This window comes from Vidua macroura, chromosome Z, assembly GCF_024509145.1.
Source record: "Vidua macroura isolate BioBank_ID:100142 chromosome Z, ASM2450914v1, whole genome shotgun sequence".
Taxonomy (NCBI): domain Eukaryota; kingdom Metazoa; phylum Chordata; class Aves; order Passeriformes; family Viduidae; genus Vidua; species Vidua macroura.
In genome coordinates, this window is record NC_071611.1 from 71,055,716 (window position 1) to 71,078,177 (window position 22,462).

Below are 22,462 nucleotides of genomic sequence, written 5' to 3' on the forward strand. Positions count from 1 at the left end.
GGGGCAAGAAAGGGAGAAAGGGGTATAAGGGAATGGGGGAAAGGTAAAGGGGAAAAGGAGGAGGAGGGGAGAGGACGGAAAAAGAGAGGAGGAGAGGAAAGTGAGGGAGAGGGAAAGAAGGGAAAGCGGGCAGAAAGGGGCAAGGATGAGGAGCTTTATTGTGTTTTGGAATGGTAGATGGGCAGCCTCTTTTTAGGGATGCGTGGGGAGGCGCTGAAGGGAAAAGGAGTTAAGGATCGTGATCGGCCGTCTGCTCGCAGGACTCCAGGCGGGCGGAGCGAGCGGGCCGACTGCTGGAATGCCTCTTGGAGCGGGCGCGGGGATGCGGGGAGCGGCCGGAGCTGTGGCGCGTCACTCGGTCCGTCCTAAAGCACCACTGCCCCGGCTTCTGCGCGTCACAGGAGGGTGCTGGGACAGCGCAGCGGGGCGGCCCCGGAGACAGCGCCGGGGGCGCCGCCGGGACGTCAAGCCCGGTCCCGTGCGACAAGAGCAAATCCCGGGAGCTGGTGGCGGTGTGGAGAAGCTACAACAATTTAGGATAGGTAGCCTGGGGGTGGCGCGGTTTTGCATTTTGCGTCCTCCGCCGGACTTCACTTGCACTGTCCGCCGTGCAGTCATAGCAACGCAGTCATCCTGCGGGTTGTTATGCCTTTTTTTTTAATACTCATAATTTATTAAAAAAAAAAAAAAAAAAAAACAAACCCACATACAAAACAAACACTACTACCACCACCACAAAAACTAAAAACAGACACCTCGGGAAATTCAGAGGCTCCTGATGCGGATGTCTCGCGGGATGTGCCATCGGAGGTGGGCTCACCTCGCGCTCCGCTGCCGCCTCTGCGGCGGGGCCATCCGCAACCGGAGCTAGTGCTTTGCGAGGGCAAAGGGGATAACAAAATGAAGAATAAAAGGGGATACACAAATAAAGAATAAAAGGAAAAAAAAAAAAAATGCGCAGTCGCGGCTGCATGGAGTGCTTGTGGCAGAGTTCGCGGCTGACGCTCCCCTGCGCGCCCCGGCGGCATCGCACCCGTGCGCGGCGTGCGGAGCGGGGCCGCCCGTCAGCGGCGCGGAGCGGGCGCGGGGGCCGCTTTCGGCGGCGCACGGCGGGGCGGGGCGGGGCGGCGGAAGCGGACGGGCGCTTCCTGCGGGAGGGTGGGCGGATGCGGACGCGGACACGTGCGGAGCGATGGCGCGGGAGGGCGCGGGGCTCTTCGCCGCGTTCCGGGTGCTCGGCCGCTTCAGCGGGCACGTCCCGCACGTCCTGCGCTATCACGGCCGCCACCGCGAATTCTACCTGGCCGCCGCCGTCGGGCGCAGCGTCCACACCTACAATGTGAGTACGCGGCGTCCCGGCCCCGCTCCTTTTTCCTGGCCTCCTTCCCGCTCCCACCGGCCGTGGGGAGGCCGGGGCCGTGCAGGGAGATCCGCCTCTTCCTCCCTTCCTCCGCCGCTCTCGCCGTCATGATGTGGGAGCGTGTGCGGGGCTGCGGCGCCCCAGTGCCGCTCCTCTGCAGCCGGCGATGACCGGGAGGGAGGGAGGGAAAGAGGGAAGCTGCCGGCTGAACGAGCCGGGAATGAGCTTGTTCAGCCATGTGAGCAGCGCTAGCCCATGCGGCACAACCCATCCGTCGGGAGCGCCCAGGTGCTGAAACTTTTCCTTCATTACAAGATAAATTAAAGCTCACCCGCTCTGGTTTAGCGTTTGAGGGTTGCGTTTTAGAGGCGGAGGGCAGTCAGATCCTATTAAAACTCCTGTATGAAAACGGGTAAGCATAGTTGAGTTCAGCAAGATGAAAGCCTCTGATACGGACTCGATTTTTGCAGTGTGGAATCATAAACCCCTTAAGGATGGAAAGGACCTCTGGAGACCACCCAGACCAACCCCCTCTGCCAAGTCAGGGTCACCTAGAGCTTGGTTACAGAGGAATGTGTGTAGGTGGGTTTGGAATGCCTCAAAAGAGGGAGACTCCGTGGCTTCCCTGGGCTCAGTAAAAGCATTTTCACTGTGTAAGGAAACATTGAGCTGAGTACAGTGAACACCAGAGTGCAGACATCAGGGATCTTCCTGTGCTTCTGTGGCCCCTTTTAGCATTCACTCCTTCAGTCTTCTTCACAGTCTTTGAAGTAGTGATCATCACTGGGCAGGGATGCTTAGATGTTTGCAACTAAAGCAAAATCTCTCTGAATAGAGATAAAGGGTGGTTGTAGTGAAAATAAGGTAGAAGCAGAGATTATGTGGAAACAAAGGTACCCAAGCTCCTCAGGGTGTCTTAACATGTCCTTGGTTTCCTGTGCATTAGGGTAAAATACATCAGGAAGCACAACTTACTATTGGTGAGTCTTTTGGCAAATGCATTGTCCCATTCCTTTTGACCTACTGTCTGTGTGGTTTTTAGTAAGACAGTATTCTAAACTGGGATGAATAATCTTCCTGGTTTGTGAAATATCAAATTCATTGTCAGATCTAGGTTAATGCCTAGAATTTTTAATTTGTTTATACCTAATTCCTTGCAATCAATCACTAAAAATGCCTTTTTAACATTTTCATTGCAGGTGAAGAAGCTTGGTATTGTTGCTGTGAGTAAGTACTCATAAATTGTTCATTTCTCTTATTTTGTGAGTTTTTATTAAACATGTCCAACATCTGCGCTTCATTTTCAAGTAAAAAACAAGAAAATAAATTATGCTTACTAACATTTACACTGAAATATATTAAAAGGAGTCTCAGAAATCTAAAATAGCAGTTTGGAAATAAGACTGCTGTTGAAACTGAAATTTAGAGACCTACCTTTTGAACCTTCTGTTCTTACCATCTTTTTCTTCCAAAAACACCTCTAAGCCATAAGGATTGCACAGTGAATAAAGCTCGATTATTAATTTATTGAATTAATTTCAGATTGCTTTTTTGTTGTATTTGTGATTATTAGAAGAGTGTTTTAGGAGGAAATTAACTACATGAAGAAAATAAATGTGGATGCCTTCCAGGAGTGTTAGGAGTTGACTGTACTGGTGCATACAAAGGATATGAATTGATGGCTTGACATTCACTTGGCCTTTGGTGGCAGACAACTCTGGGTGTCAGCAGCAGGGCCCACGTTCTTCAACACCATCCCCAGCAGCCTGGGTGATGAGGCAGCAGGCACCCTTAGGACAAGCTTGCAGAGGATGCTGTTTTAGGAGGAGTAGCTGACACCCGGAATGGCAGAGTTTCGGTCCAGGGAGCTGTCACAAAACACAAAGCCTGGGCCCACAGGAACCTTGCCAAGTCCAGTGAGGACAAGTGCAGAATCCTGCTGCGCCTGGGACAGAGCAAGCTGGGAACTGACTCCTCATGATCCTGCTGGGGAGAAGCTGGGGCTGTGCTGGTGCTAGGCTGAATGTTGGCCAAAAACACAGTAACTGTGAGTAAGGCAGGTTGTGTATCGAGCCTCCATCCAGCAGATCAGGCAAAGCTGTTCTTCCCTTGCACCTCATGCTGGTGGGGCCATGCCTGGACTGCAGAACCCTGTTAGTGTGGTTCTGTCCCTTCCACAGCTTCTCTTTCTCCTGCAGGAGGCATGCTGAGGAGCAGGAGAATGTCGGGGCCTACAGCAAGCAGCATGAAAAGAGACATTGGAGTAACTGGATCTGTTTAGTGCTAAGAAGGGCAAGATTCAGGGTGGCCCAGAGGATGCCTGAAGGGCAGTAGATGGTGGGGTTGGATTTGTGCTGATGGTGGTAGTGGTGGACAGAGCAGCAAGGGGTAACTCTCACAGATTGCAGCCTGAGAGGGTCACAGTGGAGAGTAGGAAAAATGTCCTGAAGGGGTAACTGTGGTACAGTGTACACCTTGAGGAGAACTCATTCTTCAGAAGTGTTCAAGACTCAGCTGGGCACAGCTGCAGCTAACCCGGTCTACTACAGGTGATAAACTTTGTGAGGAGCTGGTGGCATGTTGAACCAGTTGATTTCTAAAAGTCCCTTTCACTTGGCACTTACACAATTCAGAGGGATGCACTCTGTCTTGAAAAGTAGGGGCTTTACTTCGGTGTACTTCTGTTTTGTAAAACCAAAATTTTTACAGAGATGTCGTATATAAAGTATTTTCTATTAATAGAGCATCTGTAAATTTGAGAATAAATGCCACACAACCAGGACTAGATTTAGATTATCAGGTATGCATTTTTAAAGCTGTAAACACTTTAACTTTGTTTTCATCTTGCAAAATCATAAAAACATAGCATATTCTGGTCTCCGGTGGGCTGCATCTTCTTACATGTGTAATCATCTAAGCTTTTTGAGAAATTGTTTACATACAAAACTGTGATTGAAAAAAATGAATGCTGTGCCTCTCCTTTTATGTTGCTGTTGGTTTATTGATGTTATGTGGTTGATGCTCTGAACTTTTCTTTTTAATTTGGGTCTGCCTAAAACTGTCTTAGTCTAAGCAGCCTTGCATACAGGGCCTGTGGAGTACCAGGTGTCTGTAACTTGGTTGTAAGCCTAAGTCACTTCAGAGGCGGTGTGGGAAGATATGTTCAAACAAATGAAACCTCATAGAGTGCAACCTTCTTTTATGTCGTATTTTAGTTCTTTCTTGTGAAGCTGTGCTGCAGTACAGTAGAGGGTGCAGTTTTCTTTGTACCTGCTAACAATTCACAGTACAAAACACCTTTGTGGGAAAGGCTGCTGTGTGACCATGCTAGTTTATTTCATAGGTGCACTCCCACAGTGATTTTTGACCTGGTGTTTCTCTGCAGAAGTGTAAAGTGCTTTAGTAATTTGCGTTTTTATATTTCCTTGGATTGAAAGTATTATTCCCTATAGTATTTTTTTTTTCATTTTTCTTCTATTTGGGACCACATCAGCAATTTCTCAGTATGGTCTGGAACTTTGATTCTTTTACCTTTTGGGCTAGTAAAGTAAATATCCCGATAATTAGATACTCCTGAACCAGTCATGAGGTAGGGAATGAGATGTATTCTTAGAGCATTAAATTCTCAGTGTGATCAAGAGATAGGTGCAGGAGTGAGTCACTAACTCACAGGCCTGCAGAATAACTTAACCTAATAAGCATTGCTAATGCTGAGACTTTGATTTATCATCTGTGTTTTCAGCCCTCACAAAGCTAATGTGTCCCTTTACTTATAGAGATAGTTCACTACTTTATTATTAAGTGTTTTTCAAAAGAACCACCTTATGTTCTACCAATCTTATGTTACTTATGGTGTTGTTACTGGTGTAACGTTTTGTAATAATATTTGCATTCTTCTGAAATGTGCGCATTTCTCTAAAATTCTACATGATGTTCGAACAGAGGTCTTTCTTTGTGGGTCACCATGCCAAAGAAATACACTGTCAAGCTTTCTCTCTTGCTAGGAACCTGAAACTCATTTAACTTTTCTTTTGTTTGGTCAACAGGTAACACTTTGCCACAAGACATCACCTGTTTGGCAGCAGATCGCATGCTGATATTTGCTTCATATGACAACATTCTCCATGCTTTTGCCAGGAACAAAGAGGTTTCTATTAACTTACTTATTACTCAGTAGTACAAAACAGTTGTGTAGTGTCTGTGGTATCAAGGCAGTTAATTTTCTACGAATGCCTATTTCTGTAGCTGCTTGGTACCTTCAGTTTTAGGGAAACAAGCCGTAAAATGAGGAGTAAAAAGCTTAAACTGGAAGAATGTAAAAGGAAATTCCATAATGCTGAACTGTGTTAGGCATATTAATTAGAATAATTAAGTAGCTATTTCAAGATTTAAAAAATCTTCAATTCATGTAAGCTAAATTAATTGAAAATAAATAATTAAAAGTACTTAGGTAGCATATTTTTTGCAAACAGTTTTAAATATCAGATATAGTTATCTCTCTTGCATTTCAAGTTGTGTGGCCTTTACATGAATTTTGTTTGAACTTGTTGCTAACATCTGTTAGCTGTCCTCAGGTATTATGTTAACGTGATATCCTACCTTAACAGCTTATTAGAAGCATTTCTATTTTGAAATTTTAGGTGGTTCATACCTATGAAGGCCACAAGGCAAGGATACACCTTCTACAGCCTTTTGGTGATCATGTCATCTCTGTGGATGTTGATAATGTTCTTATTGTTTGGGATATACAGTCAGAAGGTGAGAGATTTTATTTTTGTTGCACTGTTAGACATTCAGTAATTTAAGAAAAAGGTTTTTTTTCTTTTAAATGCACATGTTCAGAAGTAGTTTATTCTTAAAAAAGGAAAATTCTTAAATGATCGTGCTACTTAGTTGGTGATCTGAAGTCTTAATCCTGCAGTAATGTTTCATGAATGGATATTCTACCATGTGCAGAGGCCCAGTAAGATTCTGTGTAGGTGTAAAAGGGAGAATGATTATATGAAAATTACATTTTAGTGTTCCATTTTCTCGTAAAGGCTGTGCTAGAGCAGCTTTGGCATTATTTCTAATTTTTGTAATTCCTTGATATCTACCAGAATTAAATTCTAATTTAATCTACAATTAAATTCTAATGAATAATCTTTTTGTGTGTGTCAGCATCTTCTCATGCCAAATTGTCAAGTGCTTTGTGAAATTGTGCTTCAGTGCCCCAAACATTTTTCTTTAGAAAGTTTTCATTGATGTGGCCAGTGCTATTCTCTGTGTGCTGGTTGTCAAAAGTGTCTGTAACCAGGCTTTAGACATCTGGAGTTGCTGTAACAAACAAAATGCATGCTGATCAGATGAGGTGTTTTGCTCAGGCAGGAGCAGGAATCCCTCAGAAAGATATAAATCAGATAAAGATACGGTATTGCCAGTATTGTTGTACTGCATAGACTTAGAGGGAAAAGATACACCTTCAAGCCAACAGATGTTTACATTGTGAAGAAGTTTATCCTCTTCTGTTACACATTAGCTAATCCTTTAATGTAAGAAAAAACAGTTGCAGGATTTGAAGCGTTAAACCTCTATCCTGCTTTTACATTTGCAAAGGGATGCCAAGCCTGCAGATTTGTAGGGGTAGCTACACTAACACTATTTTTCTTGCTGTTTTTGCAGAAGAATATCTTCAGATAGATTTTGATAAAGCCACATTTGCAGTTTCTGCACTTCTGCATCCCAGCACTTATCTTAATAAAATTCTCCTTGGGAGTGAACAAGGAACCTTACAGCTATGGAATATAAGATCCAAGTAAGATTCTTGCTACTTTGGCTATGCTTCAAGTAGTTTGATAGGCAACAAATGATACTGTTAAGTATGGAATCTTTTACTGAGTATTGGCACAGGTTTTCAGTTGATATATTTCCAGGAACAAGGACTGCTGCTGCTTCCTGAATGTTGATGCCTTTCAGGTTGTGTGTTGTAAGAGTAATCTCCTTGCAAAATGTCAGGGGTTGTTCAGAATTTTTTTTTTTTTTTAAATTTCTTGGAATCACATAGCTTTCACATGAAAGCTATTGGAATAATAGTAAAAACATGTTCAGGCCTCCTGCCTCCCATCTTCCAAGCTTGACTTTTTTGGTTGTTGTGGGTCCAAGGAAGTGCTGGCAGGTAGAGTGGAGGTAATTACTAGCATTTGAGCCTTAGTCTTAGGTAAGAGATGCATAGACATGCAGTTGTCTCTGAGCATGTCCCAGTAGATCATCATCCATAATGTCAGTATTTCATTCCTACCATGAGCAGCTGCTTTCCTAAATCATGAAAGTTGCAGGTACAGTGAGCTTCACTGCATGTTAATGTTCATACTGCAAATACATGTTAAGTCAGCTTGCATAAATCAGTGTTTCATTCTCCTAACTCAGCTTGCCATGGTATCACAAATATTTCTTTTGTTTCATACGTTCATGGCATGTAGTTATGTTACTGTTGTGGTATTAATACACAACACTGTTTTTTCAATAAAATTCAGCCATAAGTTTTATTTTTAACCTTACTTCTTAGTATCACAGGGGTTTTTTGCTTTCTGACTTATAAGAACAGAAACCTGATATACTTTCCTGTATGAGTACACATAAAGCAACCATTGTGTCATGGAAAATCCCTTTAGAGTTAATTGATTTGAGTTTTTTATGTTCCTTTTACAGCAAACTCCTTTACTCATTTCCAGGATGGGGCTTAGCAGTCACAACTCTTGAACAAGTTAGTATTTTTTGTTATCTTTTATTTTCATATGTAGCTGGTCAAGAACAGCAGGCAAAATACTGTTTAAAATGACATCAGTAAAGATGGCATGCATTCTCCCAGGTAATTGTAGTAATCCTATTGACTGAAGGTTTATTATCTGCTCTTCCTCTATTCCTAGTTCTGTTGCATTTAGCATCTTAACCTGTTTTGTGTTCATCACATCCATAGTCTTCACTGGATAATGTCATGAAGTCACAGAATTTTCAAGATGCATGTGTATCATGAAGCTTCATGCCACTTGCAGTTTTTTGCTAAATTTACTTCAGAGTTTGATAAAATGTAGATTTTGTTGATTCAGTAAAAGATTTTTAGCTATAAAAGTAAGCTAAAACTTACCCATAGCATTGATGACAGCTGTGAAAATGGTCAGCATTGTCTAGGGTAAAACTTGTAAATATGTGGGGGAGTGTGGCAGGGTGTATGATGGTCTTCCAGAGCTGCTGGACACTGAAAGTGATCTGTTTTTCAAAGGATTCCCAGCTTCTGGAAACAGAATTTTTTCATTTCTTGCAGGCTCCAGCAGTGGATGTTGTTGCTGTCGGCCTTGTATCTGGTCATATCATTGTACATAATATTAAGTTTGATGAAACTCTGATGAAATTTCAACAGGACTGGGGTCCCATCACAGCAATATCTTTTCGTACTGGTAAGACCTAGTGTTTTTAGTGAAAATATATATGAAAGCACTAACACTAATGAAACTGAGGAAAACAGTTTGTCATAAAACATTTCAGAATCAAATTTGTGCTGAGAGTGTCAGTTTTCAAAGGCTGAAGGTAATCTAGAAAAGGTAGTAATAAGTGAGATAATGTATTTTCATCATGCTAGCTGTTTTGTAGCATTTTCTTGTGTTCTTTTTGCACAGAAAGTGACATACAGTATACTTGAAAAGAAAAGTTTGTTTACAGTGTACCAAGAGCTAACACAGTACACAATTGTCAGAGGTATTTTAATCAATACATCCTGCTTTAGTGTCCATACCTACTGCTCGGCAGTGTCTTTCCCGTCCCAGACAATATGTTAGTGTTAATAGTTGGGTGAATACCGAATGGATGTTACAGGGAAATCTTAACTTGTATTTATAGCTTTTTTTTGTCTAACAAACGTCCTAATTGTTAAGGCTTGTTGCTTTAATGCTGATCCTGCCTACAGAGCTGTTGATACTGAATCTAATCTCTCATTCACATAATCTTGTGAATCTTAACAGAATATAGATTGATTGCAGATCATGTTGAGAAGGAATGCTGCTGCAGAAAATGGTGGAAAGACTTGTGAGAAGTAGAAGAGTCTTTTGTGTCAATATGTATTGTGTTTTCAAGCAAAATCTCTAGCTCTGATTGCTGGATTTAGAGAGTTTATTGTTCCCTGATATGAAAAAGTTGTGTTTTTTTAATCAGTGAGTTTTGTTTCTTTTCTGATAGACATACTACAATATTTCTGTTAAAATCTACATTATTTCTAGCATCAACTTGAGATTTCTTTTTCCTTGTGGTTATAAACTTTTCTATCATCAGTTTTAAGATGTGACAAGACAGTAGGGGTGAGCTGAATGTCAATAAGCAAACCTTTTGATCTTTTTTTTTTTTTTTTTTTTTTTTTTGAGCAGACGGACACCCAGTAATGGCAGCTGGTAGCCCAGTTGGACACATTGCTTTGTGGGATCTAGAAGAGAAGAAACTAATGTGTCAGATGCAAGATGCCCATTCCACAGCAATAGCTGGCATGACATTTGTCCCTGGAGAGCCACTTCTTATAACTAATGGTGCTGATAATGCTCTACGGGTGAGTTACAATCGCTGCTGGTCTCTAAAACCAATACAACTAAACTCAAATTGCTGGTCTCAGTTGGACTGTACTGAACTGTAGTTTAAAGATTTGCTGCTTTGTTGTCATTGCTTCATTTACTGCTTTGTGGTACCCTTGAAGAACAAAGCTATGGATCCACTTTTCCAGAACCACACTTTATATCCCACTATTCTCTTAAATCTTGATCCATTTTGATAATGTTTTGGATCATAAGCAGTTGCTGTTGATAAAGTCCCTCATGCTGCATGTCCTTTGATGCCACTAGGCTTTGGTGGATGGGCAGAATGAGCAGCAGGAAACAAATAAGGTGATGTGATTGAAACTTCCAAAGTTTTAGTTAGGCTTAAGGCTGAAAGCCAGTGTGTGAAGTTGGCTGCAAATCTCCCATATAAATGTGTTCTACTGACAAGAGGTGCAATTATTGACAAGGCAGTGTTTATCAGCCTGTTTTTTTTCTGCTTATGTTGGTGTGCAGGTTTGGATTTTTGATGGGCCTGGTGGTACAGGTCGCGTATTGAGAAGCCGAATGGGGCATAGCGCACCACCAACAAAAATCAGATATCATGGGCAAAATGGAGAGCAAATTCTTAGTGCAGGTATGAATCTCCATTCTTCTCCAGTCTGATTTCTTGCTGTGATAAAGAAAACGTGCAGAGTTAAGTGTCTTTATTAATACACTAGATTATATTTCAAGTGTTGTATAATGTGTTTATGAAACATAGTAAGTAGCTAACATAAACAGTGTAATTCATTACTGAAACAAAGTGTTTGACTAGAGTTTTCCTACTCTAGTAGGAAACTAGAGTTTCCCTAGAGTAACATATCAGCAAGCTGAAGAGTACTTGAAAGCAGAATAGCAAAGGAGCTGCTTTTATCATCCATATTTATATATTTGATTAATAAAAATGGTTTTGTTATCTTCTGAGCAAGTATTAGCTGGTCAGAATGAAACAACTCAAAAAATTTGGTTGTGGCAGGGGAAAAATAAGCAGCATAATGCGTTTAGTAACTAATTTTTAGTAACTGCTTTTTCCACTGGTTTGGTCAAGCTTTGTGGCTTGCACTGTTGTAATATATACAGCTTACATGTGTCTGTAATATATATTTCCAAGGTTGCTTTATACTGAAATATTAATCTAAAAGTGTAAAAAGTGCATAAGTGACTCCCCTTCCTTAGAAACTAACATATTTAGAAATACTTCTTAGGAGAGTGAAGTGCTAGAACAGACCATGTTTTACCCCAGACTACTTAGGTGATAGGGTGATAGAGACTTGCCATTTAGTCTCTAATTACTCCTAACTAATGAATTGTCTGTATGGGCTACTTTTGAAAACATTACACTACCTGTACTAAAATCTTTCTGGTCATCCAACTAGTGACTCGCATTGAGTTATTGTCTGTATTTCAGCTCACACCAGACAAACCACAGTCTCAAGTGTTGCTTAACAAATCTTCACATCTGCTTTTGCAGTGGAGAGGGCACAAACACAACCTTTACAATGAAAAGAGTCTTAACCTTTGAGATCTGATGTATCTGCAGTGCAGAGAGACTAACATTCTACACTCCTTTCTGAAACAGTGGTAAAACTTTGTGCAGCAGAAGTGAATTAAGGTTGCCTTTCATGCGCTACTGGTTTCCATAGAAGAGGCATCCCCTCAAGTTAACTTCATAAAACTTCATTAATGTCACGGACATTACAGAGTCAGAGGAATTGAACATGGAAAAGATGTCTGTGAAGAGCGGTCATTCTTATAATGTATGGGGCAGAGTTGTAGGAATGGGGTGTAGGCCCTAGAAAATTAGACTCTATTAGTTCTGCTACTTAGAGTGTATCTGTATTTATTCTTGGACCAGAATTTTTCGTAAATACTATATTACAGTGATTGAAATTGCTTATTGCTTACCTTTTACTTTTCTTGCTCAAATAGCTTATGAGTAAAGTTGATTTTTGCCCTTCACTGCTCTGTGCTAATACTTTCTTAGGTCAAGATGGAACCTTGCAATCTTTTTCAACAGTGCATGAAAAGTTCAATAAAAGTTTAGGACGTGGTAAGTATTTCAGTCAAAGTACAAACACTGGAGAAAAGAAGGCCCAAAAAGCATTTATGTAAACATTAGACAGGCCTTATTTTCACTTTAACTGTTCTATAAAAGCTAATCACTTCAGTTATTCTTCAAACTCAGTCCTTCCTGCAGTAAGTGTACTCTCATATTTGATTATACTTTAAAAAAGAGATTTCTGATCCAGGCAGTGTATGTTACTTCACTGTAGGAAACACTGTGCATGATTTTTGTATTAAAAATGTGTAAAACAGTGCCTGACATTTCAGCACATGTAATTGCAACTTTTTACCCTGTTTCCATTCTGTTCAATTGACTAAATTATTAGCTAATTCATATTTCTTGGCTTGAGTTCCTTTGATTCAGTGTAGAGTTTGACTTAAACACATCTTGCACACCATACCATGGTTAAGGAACACTTTTATTTGGGAGAGCAAGGATCAGAAAGACTAAAGTAATTCTTAGTTTTAGATATCTGTCCATGTTGTTATATATGTGTTTGGACCTGTTTGAAAAGATGCATAAAATTAATTTGGGCATAAATTTGAAATTCAAGATTCTTTGGTTACTGAAAGGTCTGGGTGCTATTTATTTGTTGTTTTTTATAGTCATGTCTATAGGACCATGTTTTTAGCTGTGATGGGGGAACCTTTGCCTCAGGATTTCAGCACAAGATCCTGGAACAAGTAGTTTGAGTAGTGAGTTCACAGCTGTGATTGTAAAAGGCTGATTTGCTCAGCATTGCATGAATTTTAACAGAAACTATTAGTGTTCCTAGCTCTACAAACCTAGGGAACAGGGATGTGTATATTTCAGCCAAATGTTTCTAAATTTAAAAGAAGATTTGCATTTTGTTAACAGTCCCTTTTAAACCATTATTCTCAGTTCTGACAATGAGACTGAGACCCTTCATGTCTATTTTTAAGGTTCAATTAATAAAAAGAAATCGAAAAAGAAAGGCCTTAAGCTGGACACGATGGCACTTCCACCAATTACAGCCTTTGCTTCAGGTGAGTGGCCTTTGACATAGGTTACAAACTAAATGTGCATATATTTTCTTTATATATTAATTTCATTTTTTAACCCTAAAAACACGATTGTTTTGGAAGCACGTGCGATATCTAGATTGTTCTGTAGCCTTTCATGAGCTACTGAATGACAGTTAAAAATTGCATTTGACTTGGTAAACTGTTCCAATATCTCAAAAAGAGCATTTTTTATTGAAATATTCTTATTTGGCTCTTGGCTTGAAAATCTCCTGCATGAGAACCAAAATCTACAGATGTACATATTATTCCAGGCTGCAGAACCAGCAGCGAGGTGGAGGATGATCTTTGTCAGCTAAGGAAGTCTTAGTTACACTTACAGTTGATTTTGAGTCCTCAGTACACTTATTTGAGTCATTTTTTAAAGCTGAATTTCAAGTAATCCATTCATTTGTAATTCACTATGCAAATAATGAATCCAACTTCTTTAGGCAGAATTATTATTTTCCTTCATCAAAATGGTGCTTCTTTGAATTAATGACCTCCTTTTCAGACTTGAAATCTCTCTTGCCAAAAGTGTAGCTATTTTCTCCTCTGAGGATGTTTTATTTTTTCCTGTGTTGAAAGATCTGGATTTACAATTTTGTGAAGCCATTTGACTTCCGTGGTACAGACTGTCTGTACACTCTTGTTGCAAATATGTGCGAGTATTTTTATTATTTATATTTAAAATCAATTAATTTTAAAATTAATATTAGAGCTGCCTGTTTTTGAAGACTTAAAACCTCCACTTATTTAAGAACATTTTAGAGTTGCTTCTTTGTTCGGTTAAGTGAACCAGTTTGCGTCTTGTTTTGATCGTTGAAGTTCTAGAAATACCTAGTTTCAAGCTCTCAATTTTTTTAAATTTCCAGAAAAAAAAAAAAAATCAAACTTGCTCATTATTTAGATCTCCATATATCATATTTGAAACAAAGTTTGGATACTGAGCTTTTGATAAACAATTTTCCTGGAAATGCAAAAGAAGTATTTTGCTATGTGAAGCAGATTTAGCTCTTAAACCTGACTTTATCTGGTAGTTTCTGCTGCTTCAACAGCTGAAGTAAAAGTTAAAGACACTCAGCTGGAAATGTGTACAGATTGAGCAGTCTAAATTATTTAAGCCAGTTTAAAACATTTACATTGAAATACGCATTTCAAACTTCAGAGCTTAAAATATGCAAAGACACAAAGTGTAAGGTATGAAACATTGCTTGAGGTTTTGTTGTTAACATTTTATTTGCACTACGCATGTACAGCTGCTTGCCCAGTGGTATTTCTGAGTGCTAGTCTTTCGAGTGTGCAACAAGAACACTAAATATGAACTGTTCTGTCCAAAGGTACTTTAAAATATCAGGAGAGTTGAAGTTTGACTTTAGAATTACTGTTTCTACAGTAATTACTCTGTGTTACCTTGCAGAAGTGGCACATCAGAGTGACTGGGATGGTATTGTTGCCTGCCATCAGGGATATATAACCTGTACAACCTGGAACTACCAGAAAACCTCCATGGGAGCTCACAAACTGAGGCCAGAAGAATTTAGCAAACACAAACCTATTGATATATATGCAACAGTAAGTTTACTTAGGATAAGATTTCTTCAGATTCACATTGTATGCTATTTTGATTCCTGTTGGTACAGAAATAATGCTTAGAATGAAAAAGCAGTGTGTCCAGTGAGCTGGTTTGTAATGCTTATGGTCTTATGAAAAGCTGTTCTTTTTCCCTAAACATTCAGGTTAGGTGCACTAACTTTCTGGCTCAGAGAGGTGGTTAGTGTTTACCCTTAGTGTGTCACAGCAATGTAAGAGTTGTCTCTTACATTGTATGCCTGTGCTGATTAGCTTACTCTGAGAATGCAGATTGCTGAAGATTCTGGGCTTTTTTTGGCTGTACAGAGAAGTGTATTTCCAAATTGTAAGAGGGATATTACCTCAAAAATCCTTTACTACTTGAGCTGGATACAACGACATTGTGTCAAACACACAGTGATGGGGATACAAATGTTTGCTGAGGTTTACCAGCTTTTTAAAGGAGGAATTACTGTGGCACACCTCATTTGCTAGGGGTTCATGCAACTCCTGTGTCTTGGTTTTTTGACATTATGCTTAGTAGTTAGGTGTTAGATAAATTGAATTGTAAATATCTAGTTTTCTTTTGACTACTGGGTTCTTTGGACTGTATCTTTCCAAAGACATCTAGACCATTGTTTCTTTGTTTCTTCCTATTTAAACTCTGTGTGACCTCACCCTAATTTGGGCAGGTATTGGTGACATAGGCATTGAAAGAGGCATGCAGTTGCCACACTTACAGTTTGTCTTAAGGACTGAATTTGTGGCAGTCTTTATTATTTAATTTACAGTGCTGATATTACTACCTATGGCTTCTGATGAATCACTAAGCTAGGATTTCACTATCTTTCACAACCATGCATTGCCATATTTATTACATGTTGACTCTTTGTTCATTTTGAGAGCTTCTCCCTCTGCTTTCTTGAGATGTAATTTGTTTGTTCTGTGCAGGTTTCCTCAAAAAACGTTTTAGTGTTTTGTTTTCTCGGTATGCTATGTGCACCTTCTAACAACTTTGCTAATTGACAGATATCTAAAGAATGGTTTTTATAGGTGCTTTGTGTTGTTGATTGATTTTTTTTTTTTTTAATTCCCGTGAAAGGCAGTTGACATTACCTCGTGTGGTAACTTTGCTGTAATTGGGATGTCAACTGGACAGGTAGATGTGTATAACATGCAGTCTGGCATTCACAGAGGGCGTTATGGCAAAGAAACAGGTAAGAGCTCCTATAAACTTCCTAAATACTGACACTTAACAGAACAGCAGTCACCTTGTGTTCTGTCATAATGAAAATTCAGTGTAGATTCTGAGTTGAATTTGGGATGCATTTCAATTTTCCTAATTATGCCTCCCTGTCTTATCTTGCAATCAGAAACCCGACTTGAGGGACAGGATCCTTGATAACTTTAACAGCTCTGATGTTAGCATATCCTTGGTTTCATTTAAAACAAAATTGTCAATTACCACAATGATTAACACTTAAATGAGATGCTCTGACCTCCACTCTTCTTGAGATAGTCACATTTCCAGTATTTGGCTTCTTTTTTTATAGGGTTCCATCTCCTAGATAAATTTTTCCATCTGTTTTGTGCTCCCTGCTTAGAAATGAAAGGAAAATTGAAGTCCTAAGCAAGTCCAGCTCTTTGCATATGATGTTATTGATGTTGTTCCAGCTGCAAATTTAGGACGTAATATGACAGTGCCCTGACATTTTCTTTTAGAGTTGCACAGATATATATTTCATGCATATGTATTTTATGTATATTTCATATACTCTCATACATGGTTTTTTGGCACTCATGATCTGAATTTTTTTGTTTTAGCAACAAGGAAAGAGTCCTGCCAAGCCCTTAAGACTTACTGGATTTATAAAAGCCATCTAGCTCAGCGAACATGAAGTGGTCTCTTTATAAGATCATTGGTTGATAATGGGAAGAATTTTCCAATTTTGCTTACTGGCCAGTAGCCCTAGGTATAGATTAAGAAATAAAATTGATCCAAAACCAGAGGAGCTATGCCTTGTCTTTACACTGCAGTGTGAAGTAGCTTTGGAAAACTCCCAGACTTTGTGCCTGAAGTTGTAAATTTTGTCTGGAGTGGTAGGTCCTCTTGGAGGCATTCCTTAAGTGATTCAAAAAGTCCCTCAAATCTCACAATCACAAAAAGTTCCCCAAACTGAAAGCAGAAATGAGATCTAACACTCAGCTTCAATTGCACTTCTTACTTGTATTCTAGGTGTTTACTTGAAATCAATTTGGTTTCAGTAGAGACAAAAAAAATGCTGGAGCATCTCGTCAAGTGGCTTTCAAATTGTCATATGTCTGCTGATCATTCATTGTAGTCAGGCAAAGATAAACAAAATAGTGTTTGGCATTCAGCTCATTTCTGTGCTAAGTTTAAATTCTGAAATAATACTCTATTTTCTCTTGATTTGCAGCACATGAAGGGGCCATTAGAGGGGTAGCAGTGGATGGATTGAACCAGCTGGTAATCACAGCTGGTAGTGAAGGATTAATTAAATTTTGGAAATTCAAAATGAAAGATCTCATTTATTCCACTGAACTTCCTTCTTCCCCAAGTGGAATTCTGCTTCACAGAGACAGGTAAGAAACTGAAGTTATTTCATGTGTACATTGTTTTGGTGAACACGCTTATCTAGAATGGCAACCAGAATTCTTAATTGGAATATATTAGAATTTATACTTCTAATGCTTTGAAATACAACTGACTAGTAGACAGAGGATGGCAGGACATTTTATTAGATTGAAGGAATATAAGACTTGTTATTTTTAGGCTAAAAGATACCTGGAGCAATGTTAGGATGTTTTTATTTTTTGTCTCTTGAGTATTCCCTCTCATGTGTGTTGATGTTTCTTGGCAGTGGTATTCTGGGAATTGCCTTTGATGACTTCACTATTAGTGTTTTGGATATAGAAACCAGGAAGATTGTCAGGACATTCTCAGGACACCATGGACAGATTAATGACATGGTAATTGTTAACTCATTTCCTGTAACAAGTGCCATACAGAGATACTTAACAGATTTTACAGATGGTGGATTTCTCTGCATGTATTAAATCATTGGGTGTAATGTTCACTCTGTGAACAATAAAGCTGTAGTTCAGCTCCACAGCACTTTTAGCCACATTAGTTTGGAAATGTAAAGTGGTCAAATTGCCATCTATTTTTGAATGTGCTTTGTGATTTAAGTATAACTTTTAACTATAACAACAAGCTGATTTGAGAGTCAAACAAAACAAAGCACTGGGAATAATGAAAACTGCATTGAAGAGTAAAATTGTGCTGAAATATTAGCTGTATATATAAAAAAGATGAGCAAACAGAAAACAGATCTGAGATTATGCAGCACATTGATAATTCCTTATTTACATCTTACGTAATAGTACATCGTAGTGTTCATTTAAATAGTTTTTAGCTTCAAATTTATTTATAAATGCTACTAAAATAGTATTTACTTGACTTACTCAACTTTAGGCTTAGAAATACGTTTCCAATTTGAACATAAAAGTGAGGACTGAAGTGCTTTGACTAACAGTGAGATGCACCTTGTGTTTTATATTTGAGCCTGTTCCTAAAAAGTTTCTGGTTTTGTTCTTTCTTCACTTCCAGTAGTGTTATTGTCAGTCTTGGTTTATGGCCATACCATTCCACCGGGGTTTTAGGGAGCAGTCTGATCTTGGCAGGGCCTCTTGTGGGGACTGGCTTATTGGTTGTATCATTAAATTGACTACTTTACTTTAGACTTTCAGTCCTGATGGTCGTTGGCTGATAACTTCATCAATGGACTGTTCCATTAAGACTTGGGACCTTCCCTCTGGCTGGTGAGTCAATTTAAAAACATACAGCAGAAGAAATAATCCCCTTTCTGATAAATGGCAGAAAGCTTTCTGGCTTGATTATCTGTCACCAGATGTGACAGTCAAAATTGCACATGATATAAAAACTCTCCCCACTATTTTAATTGTGTCCAGTGCTAGAAATGCATGTCTTTTTCTGGGTCTACAGAATAACACTGTAGAGTTATCCTGAAGATCTGTTGATGGCACCTGGAGTTTCCATGAATGAGTGAATGAGTGTGAATTTGTTGTCTGGAAGCAGCACTGTAATCTAAAGGGCAAGAGATTGCTTAAGGTGAATTGCACTGTGACGTGCTGAAGTTTTCATAGGTTCAAAGAGTGTTTGGAGTTGGAAGCAAAGATCTAGTCCAACCGTCTTGATGTGGAAAGGAACCTTTCTCACTAGATCACGTTACTCAGAGCCCCAGCTTGGCCTTGAACACCTCCAGGGCTGGCCCATGCACTACTTGTATATGCAACCTGTTCCAGTGCCTCAGCCACCCTCATCATAAGAAAATTCTGCCTTATATCTGATCTAAACCCATGGCCTTTCAGTTCAAAGATGCTGCCTCTTGTTCTGTCACCACAAGCTCTGTTAAAAAGTCTCTCTGAGTCTTTCTTGTAAGCTGTCTTTAAGTATTGAAAGGCCACAAGACTGTCTCCCCCAGAGCCTTCTGTTCTCCAGGGTGGAGAACACCACAGCTCTCTGATTTTCCTCATAGGAAATGTGTTCCAGGCCTTGAGTCATTTTCCTGGAGCTGCTCTAACTTCATGTGTCTTGTGCTGGGGGCCCAAGAGTTGGATGCAGTACTCCAGTTGGTTTTGTAAAGAGAAGCCTGTTTTCACTTACTTTCATTTTAACAACACAGCACAACTTTGCATCAGTTACATTTTTCATTTGTTTGTACTTGCAACTGCCAAAAATACTCCTGTGATCCATGTTGAGTAGTCTTCTCCCAGCATACAGTTTGGCTGAGAAGTCGGCAAGTACACACAAGAAGTTCAGGAGCCCAGGAAAAAAAAAGGCTGAGAAGTAACTTTGCGTCCTGCCAATGCATTCTTTCAGCAGCACATCAGATTTTTTTTTTTTTTTTTAATTTAAGGTAGTGCTGTGCAGTATGCAGCTCTGGTGGTTGTGACTGGAACTGAAAGGTTTCATTTTGGTTGATTATTTTTGTTGACATGGTTTGGTAAATAATTTTGTATGCTGTAAAAGTTCTCATTTTACTACCAGATGTGCATTGCACCTTAACAAACAATTGGCCTGTTCTTGTGTGATGAGAGCCACTAGTCTAAAACAGGACAGGATGGATATTAAGTGTCTTCTTTCCCGTATAGATGGGAAGGAAATTAGCACTCTGGTCTTCATCTTTTTTAACACTCTTTGCCTTGCAAAGTAATATGCCTACAAAAAATTGCAGCATTAACTAATATCAGTTTCTTATGTTTTTCATTTCTTCAATAACATAATACTTTACAATAAGAATCTATTTATAATGTTTTTAAAAGCAGTCTGACAGTAGCTCTCTTTTACATGTAAAAAAAAATTAAATCTTTTCTCTCCTGTCTCTGAAATTTGGGTCAAGCTGAAATTTAGGCAGGTAAATGACAAACCCTGGTTTTAAATGTAATTAGATTAAATTATTCTTCCAGTATGTAAAGGCAAGGTTTTCCCATAACTATAGACAGAGGAGTGTGTTGAAAACGAGGAACAGCTTTTAATAAAAGTCTTGATGCTTGCTTTACCTCGGTGGCTGATAAATAGAGAAAACATCTCATGAACTGTGTGTTCCAAAGCCTCAGCTTTGATATTGTTCCTATAAAAAGATGGAGAGCATGTTTCTAGAATCTAGCATTACAAAAATTAACAACTGACTTTAGTAAATGGTCTACCATCTATTAACTGGACACCTGTTTTTACTTGGGAGTGGTGCTTAACTGTCTATATGTAATGCAATGCAGGTCTTCCTAGTGTGTGTTTTTAACATAGGGGTTTTTTTAAACTGGGGAAAAAATATGACTTTGTTTAAAGAAAGTTACAAGCAGGAGCCCAGGCATTATGCATCTATTTCTTTCTGCTGTGCAGCTTGCATAGAGAAATTGAGGAATCAGGGGTATGAGCTGACAGTTCATGGATGAGGCACTTGAGAAAAAACAGCATAAGAGACCTGTTAAATGTAAGCTCAACATTATATTTTCCATTGTCACAGTTTTGCAGTTAGGCAGGAAGCATAAAGGTAGATGCCTTCAGCTCCAAGGCAGGATTCATTTAGCTTTTTGAGTAAAAAACACAAGTGTGTCTTATTTCCTGTAGTAGATTGATCCCTCCTTCCCTCAAGCCTGTAATTTTGATAATGATTTAAGTTCAGTAAGTAGAAAAACTTAATTTCTTCTGTCTTGTTAAATTTGTTTTGGAGCTCTTTGTGATTGATTTATTGAACAGAATTTTTCAGTTACAGATAAGGATTGTCCTTAAATCCATAAAAAGATGGATTTGAAACTAAGAGAAAGTATTTAGGATAATTTTTTCTCGCCATTGTGCACTGTGTACAAAATGTATCTGATATATGTTTGGGATTTATGGGTTTAGTGTTTATATATTTTATATTGAAAGTGATGAATGATTTTTCTCTTACCTGAAATTAACAGCCTCTGTCCAAGAACATGCATAGGGAGTAAAACACTCCAGGGGAAAAAGGCTTTTATTTTTGACATGCGCTCTCAAACTATCACAGGAGTGCTCAGTAGCTAAGAAAATGCACGCCCACAAGATTTTATGTTTTAAACTTCTGTGTTGCATCGATATTTTTTCTATGGTTAGTGAACAGAACAGGGCTGTAGAGCTGTAAACAAGAACAAAGTATTCACACTCTTCATTTGTTCTTTTTGTTTCTCTTGGTGAACTAGTTGTCAAATTAAACTTTATCTTAAAATTTGAAGTAACTGAAATTTATATTTCAGCAAGAGACAAGCAATGCTGTCAATCTGAGCTTGAGTGGAAGTCTGCTGGAGACTGCATCATGCAGAACTTAAATGCCTCGTTGTTCAAATAGTTGCATAATAACATGTTACTATAATGTTATTATAGTTGTATTTTAACTTTGTTTTTACATGGTATTTTTTCAATTTTCTGCTATCATGAAAAAGTTATCAAAGAATGGTTTATCAGGCTGAAGATATGGTAATGCCAAAACTGTTGCAGATAATCAAACTTCACATTGTACAGTTCATATTTTACTTTAGAAACATTATGTGCTAGTATTAACCAGGTGTACATGAAGTATGCTGAGAGCAGTAATTGTCAGTTTGAGCAGTTAGGGCTAAATGGAAATACAGAATTTTTGGCCAGTAAAAGGTTTGTGTTAGGCACAAGGAGTTGAATGCTTCATCACATATTCTCCAGGGTGCATATGTCTAAGGAGGTGCCAGCTTTATCTGATTTTAGAGCATTTTGTAGAGACAATGGGTTTGTTGCACAGTGCTGTTCACTTGCTTCGTTTATATAATATATTTGGATTTTTTTTCTACCCTGGTTTGTGTCCATACTTCTAGTGGCCTGTTTGCATTCAGCTGTAATTCAGATGTGTGCAGATAAACAAGCTTTTCTTGCTGATAATTTCTGGGTTTTTTTTCTCCATAGTCTCATAGATTGTTTTTTGGTAGACTCTGCAGCTGTGAGCCTTACTATGTCCCCTACAGGAGATTTTCTGGCTTCAGCACACGTGGATGATCTTGGAATTTATTTGTGGTGAGTATGTAATCTGTTTCTACTCAGAATTTAGGATGGGACAGAGTTCTTTTAATGACCTTTATTGCAAATTGAAAATTATCCTGTGAAGTATCATTTTGTGTTCTCTGGTTCTAATTAGGACAGGTGTTCTGTATTGCTCTTATTCCTAAGTAACGAAATTTCCACAGTTAAATTACTTATTCAGATTGTTTAAATGATCTCTTTTCTAAATGTTGCTTACTCTTAAGAATTCCTGTTATG

The 22,462-nt window shown here is 39.0% G+C and overlaps 1 protein-coding gene across 1 annotated transcript in view; it reads left to right on the plus strand.

Moving 5' to 3' along the window:
* Positions 1 to 1,179: 1,179 nt before the first annotated feature.
* WDR36 (WD repeat domain 36) overlaps positions 1,180 to 22,462 on the plus strand; it is a 29,074-nt gene continuing 7,791 nt past the window's right edge. Inside the window, exons 1-17 of the mRNA XM_054004269.1 lie at positions 1,180 to 1,339; positions 2,560 to 2,587; positions 5,407 to 5,507; positions 6,001 to 6,118; positions 7,022 to 7,154; positions 8,048 to 8,102; positions 8,661 to 8,793; positions 9,754 to 9,929; positions 10,429 to 10,549; positions 11,939 to 12,004; positions 12,943 to 13,026; positions 14,462 to 14,616; positions 15,716 to 15,830; positions 17,052 to 17,217; positions 17,496 to 17,604; positions 18,377 to 18,456; positions 22,112 to 22,219. Coding sequence (XP_053860244.1) covers positions 1,193 to 1,339; positions 2,560 to 2,587; positions 5,407 to 5,507; positions 6,001 to 6,118; positions 7,022 to 7,154; positions 8,048 to 8,102; positions 8,661 to 8,793; positions 9,754 to 9,929; positions 10,429 to 10,549; positions 11,939 to 12,004; positions 12,943 to 13,026; positions 14,462 to 14,616; positions 15,716 to 15,830; positions 17,052 to 17,217; positions 17,496 to 17,604; positions 18,377 to 18,456; positions 22,112 to 22,219 — 1,895 coding nt within the window. The 5' untranslated portion in view covers positions 1,180 to 1,192. The remainder of the gene's footprint in view (positions 1,340 to 2,559; positions 2,588 to 5,406; positions 5,508 to 6,000; positions 6,119 to 7,021; positions 7,155 to 8,047; positions 8,103 to 8,660; positions 8,794 to 9,753; positions 9,930 to 10,428; positions 10,550 to 11,938; positions 12,005 to 12,942; positions 13,027 to 14,461; positions 14,617 to 15,715; positions 15,831 to 17,051; positions 17,218 to 17,495; positions 17,605 to 18,376; positions 18,457 to 22,111; positions 22,220 to 22,462) is intronic.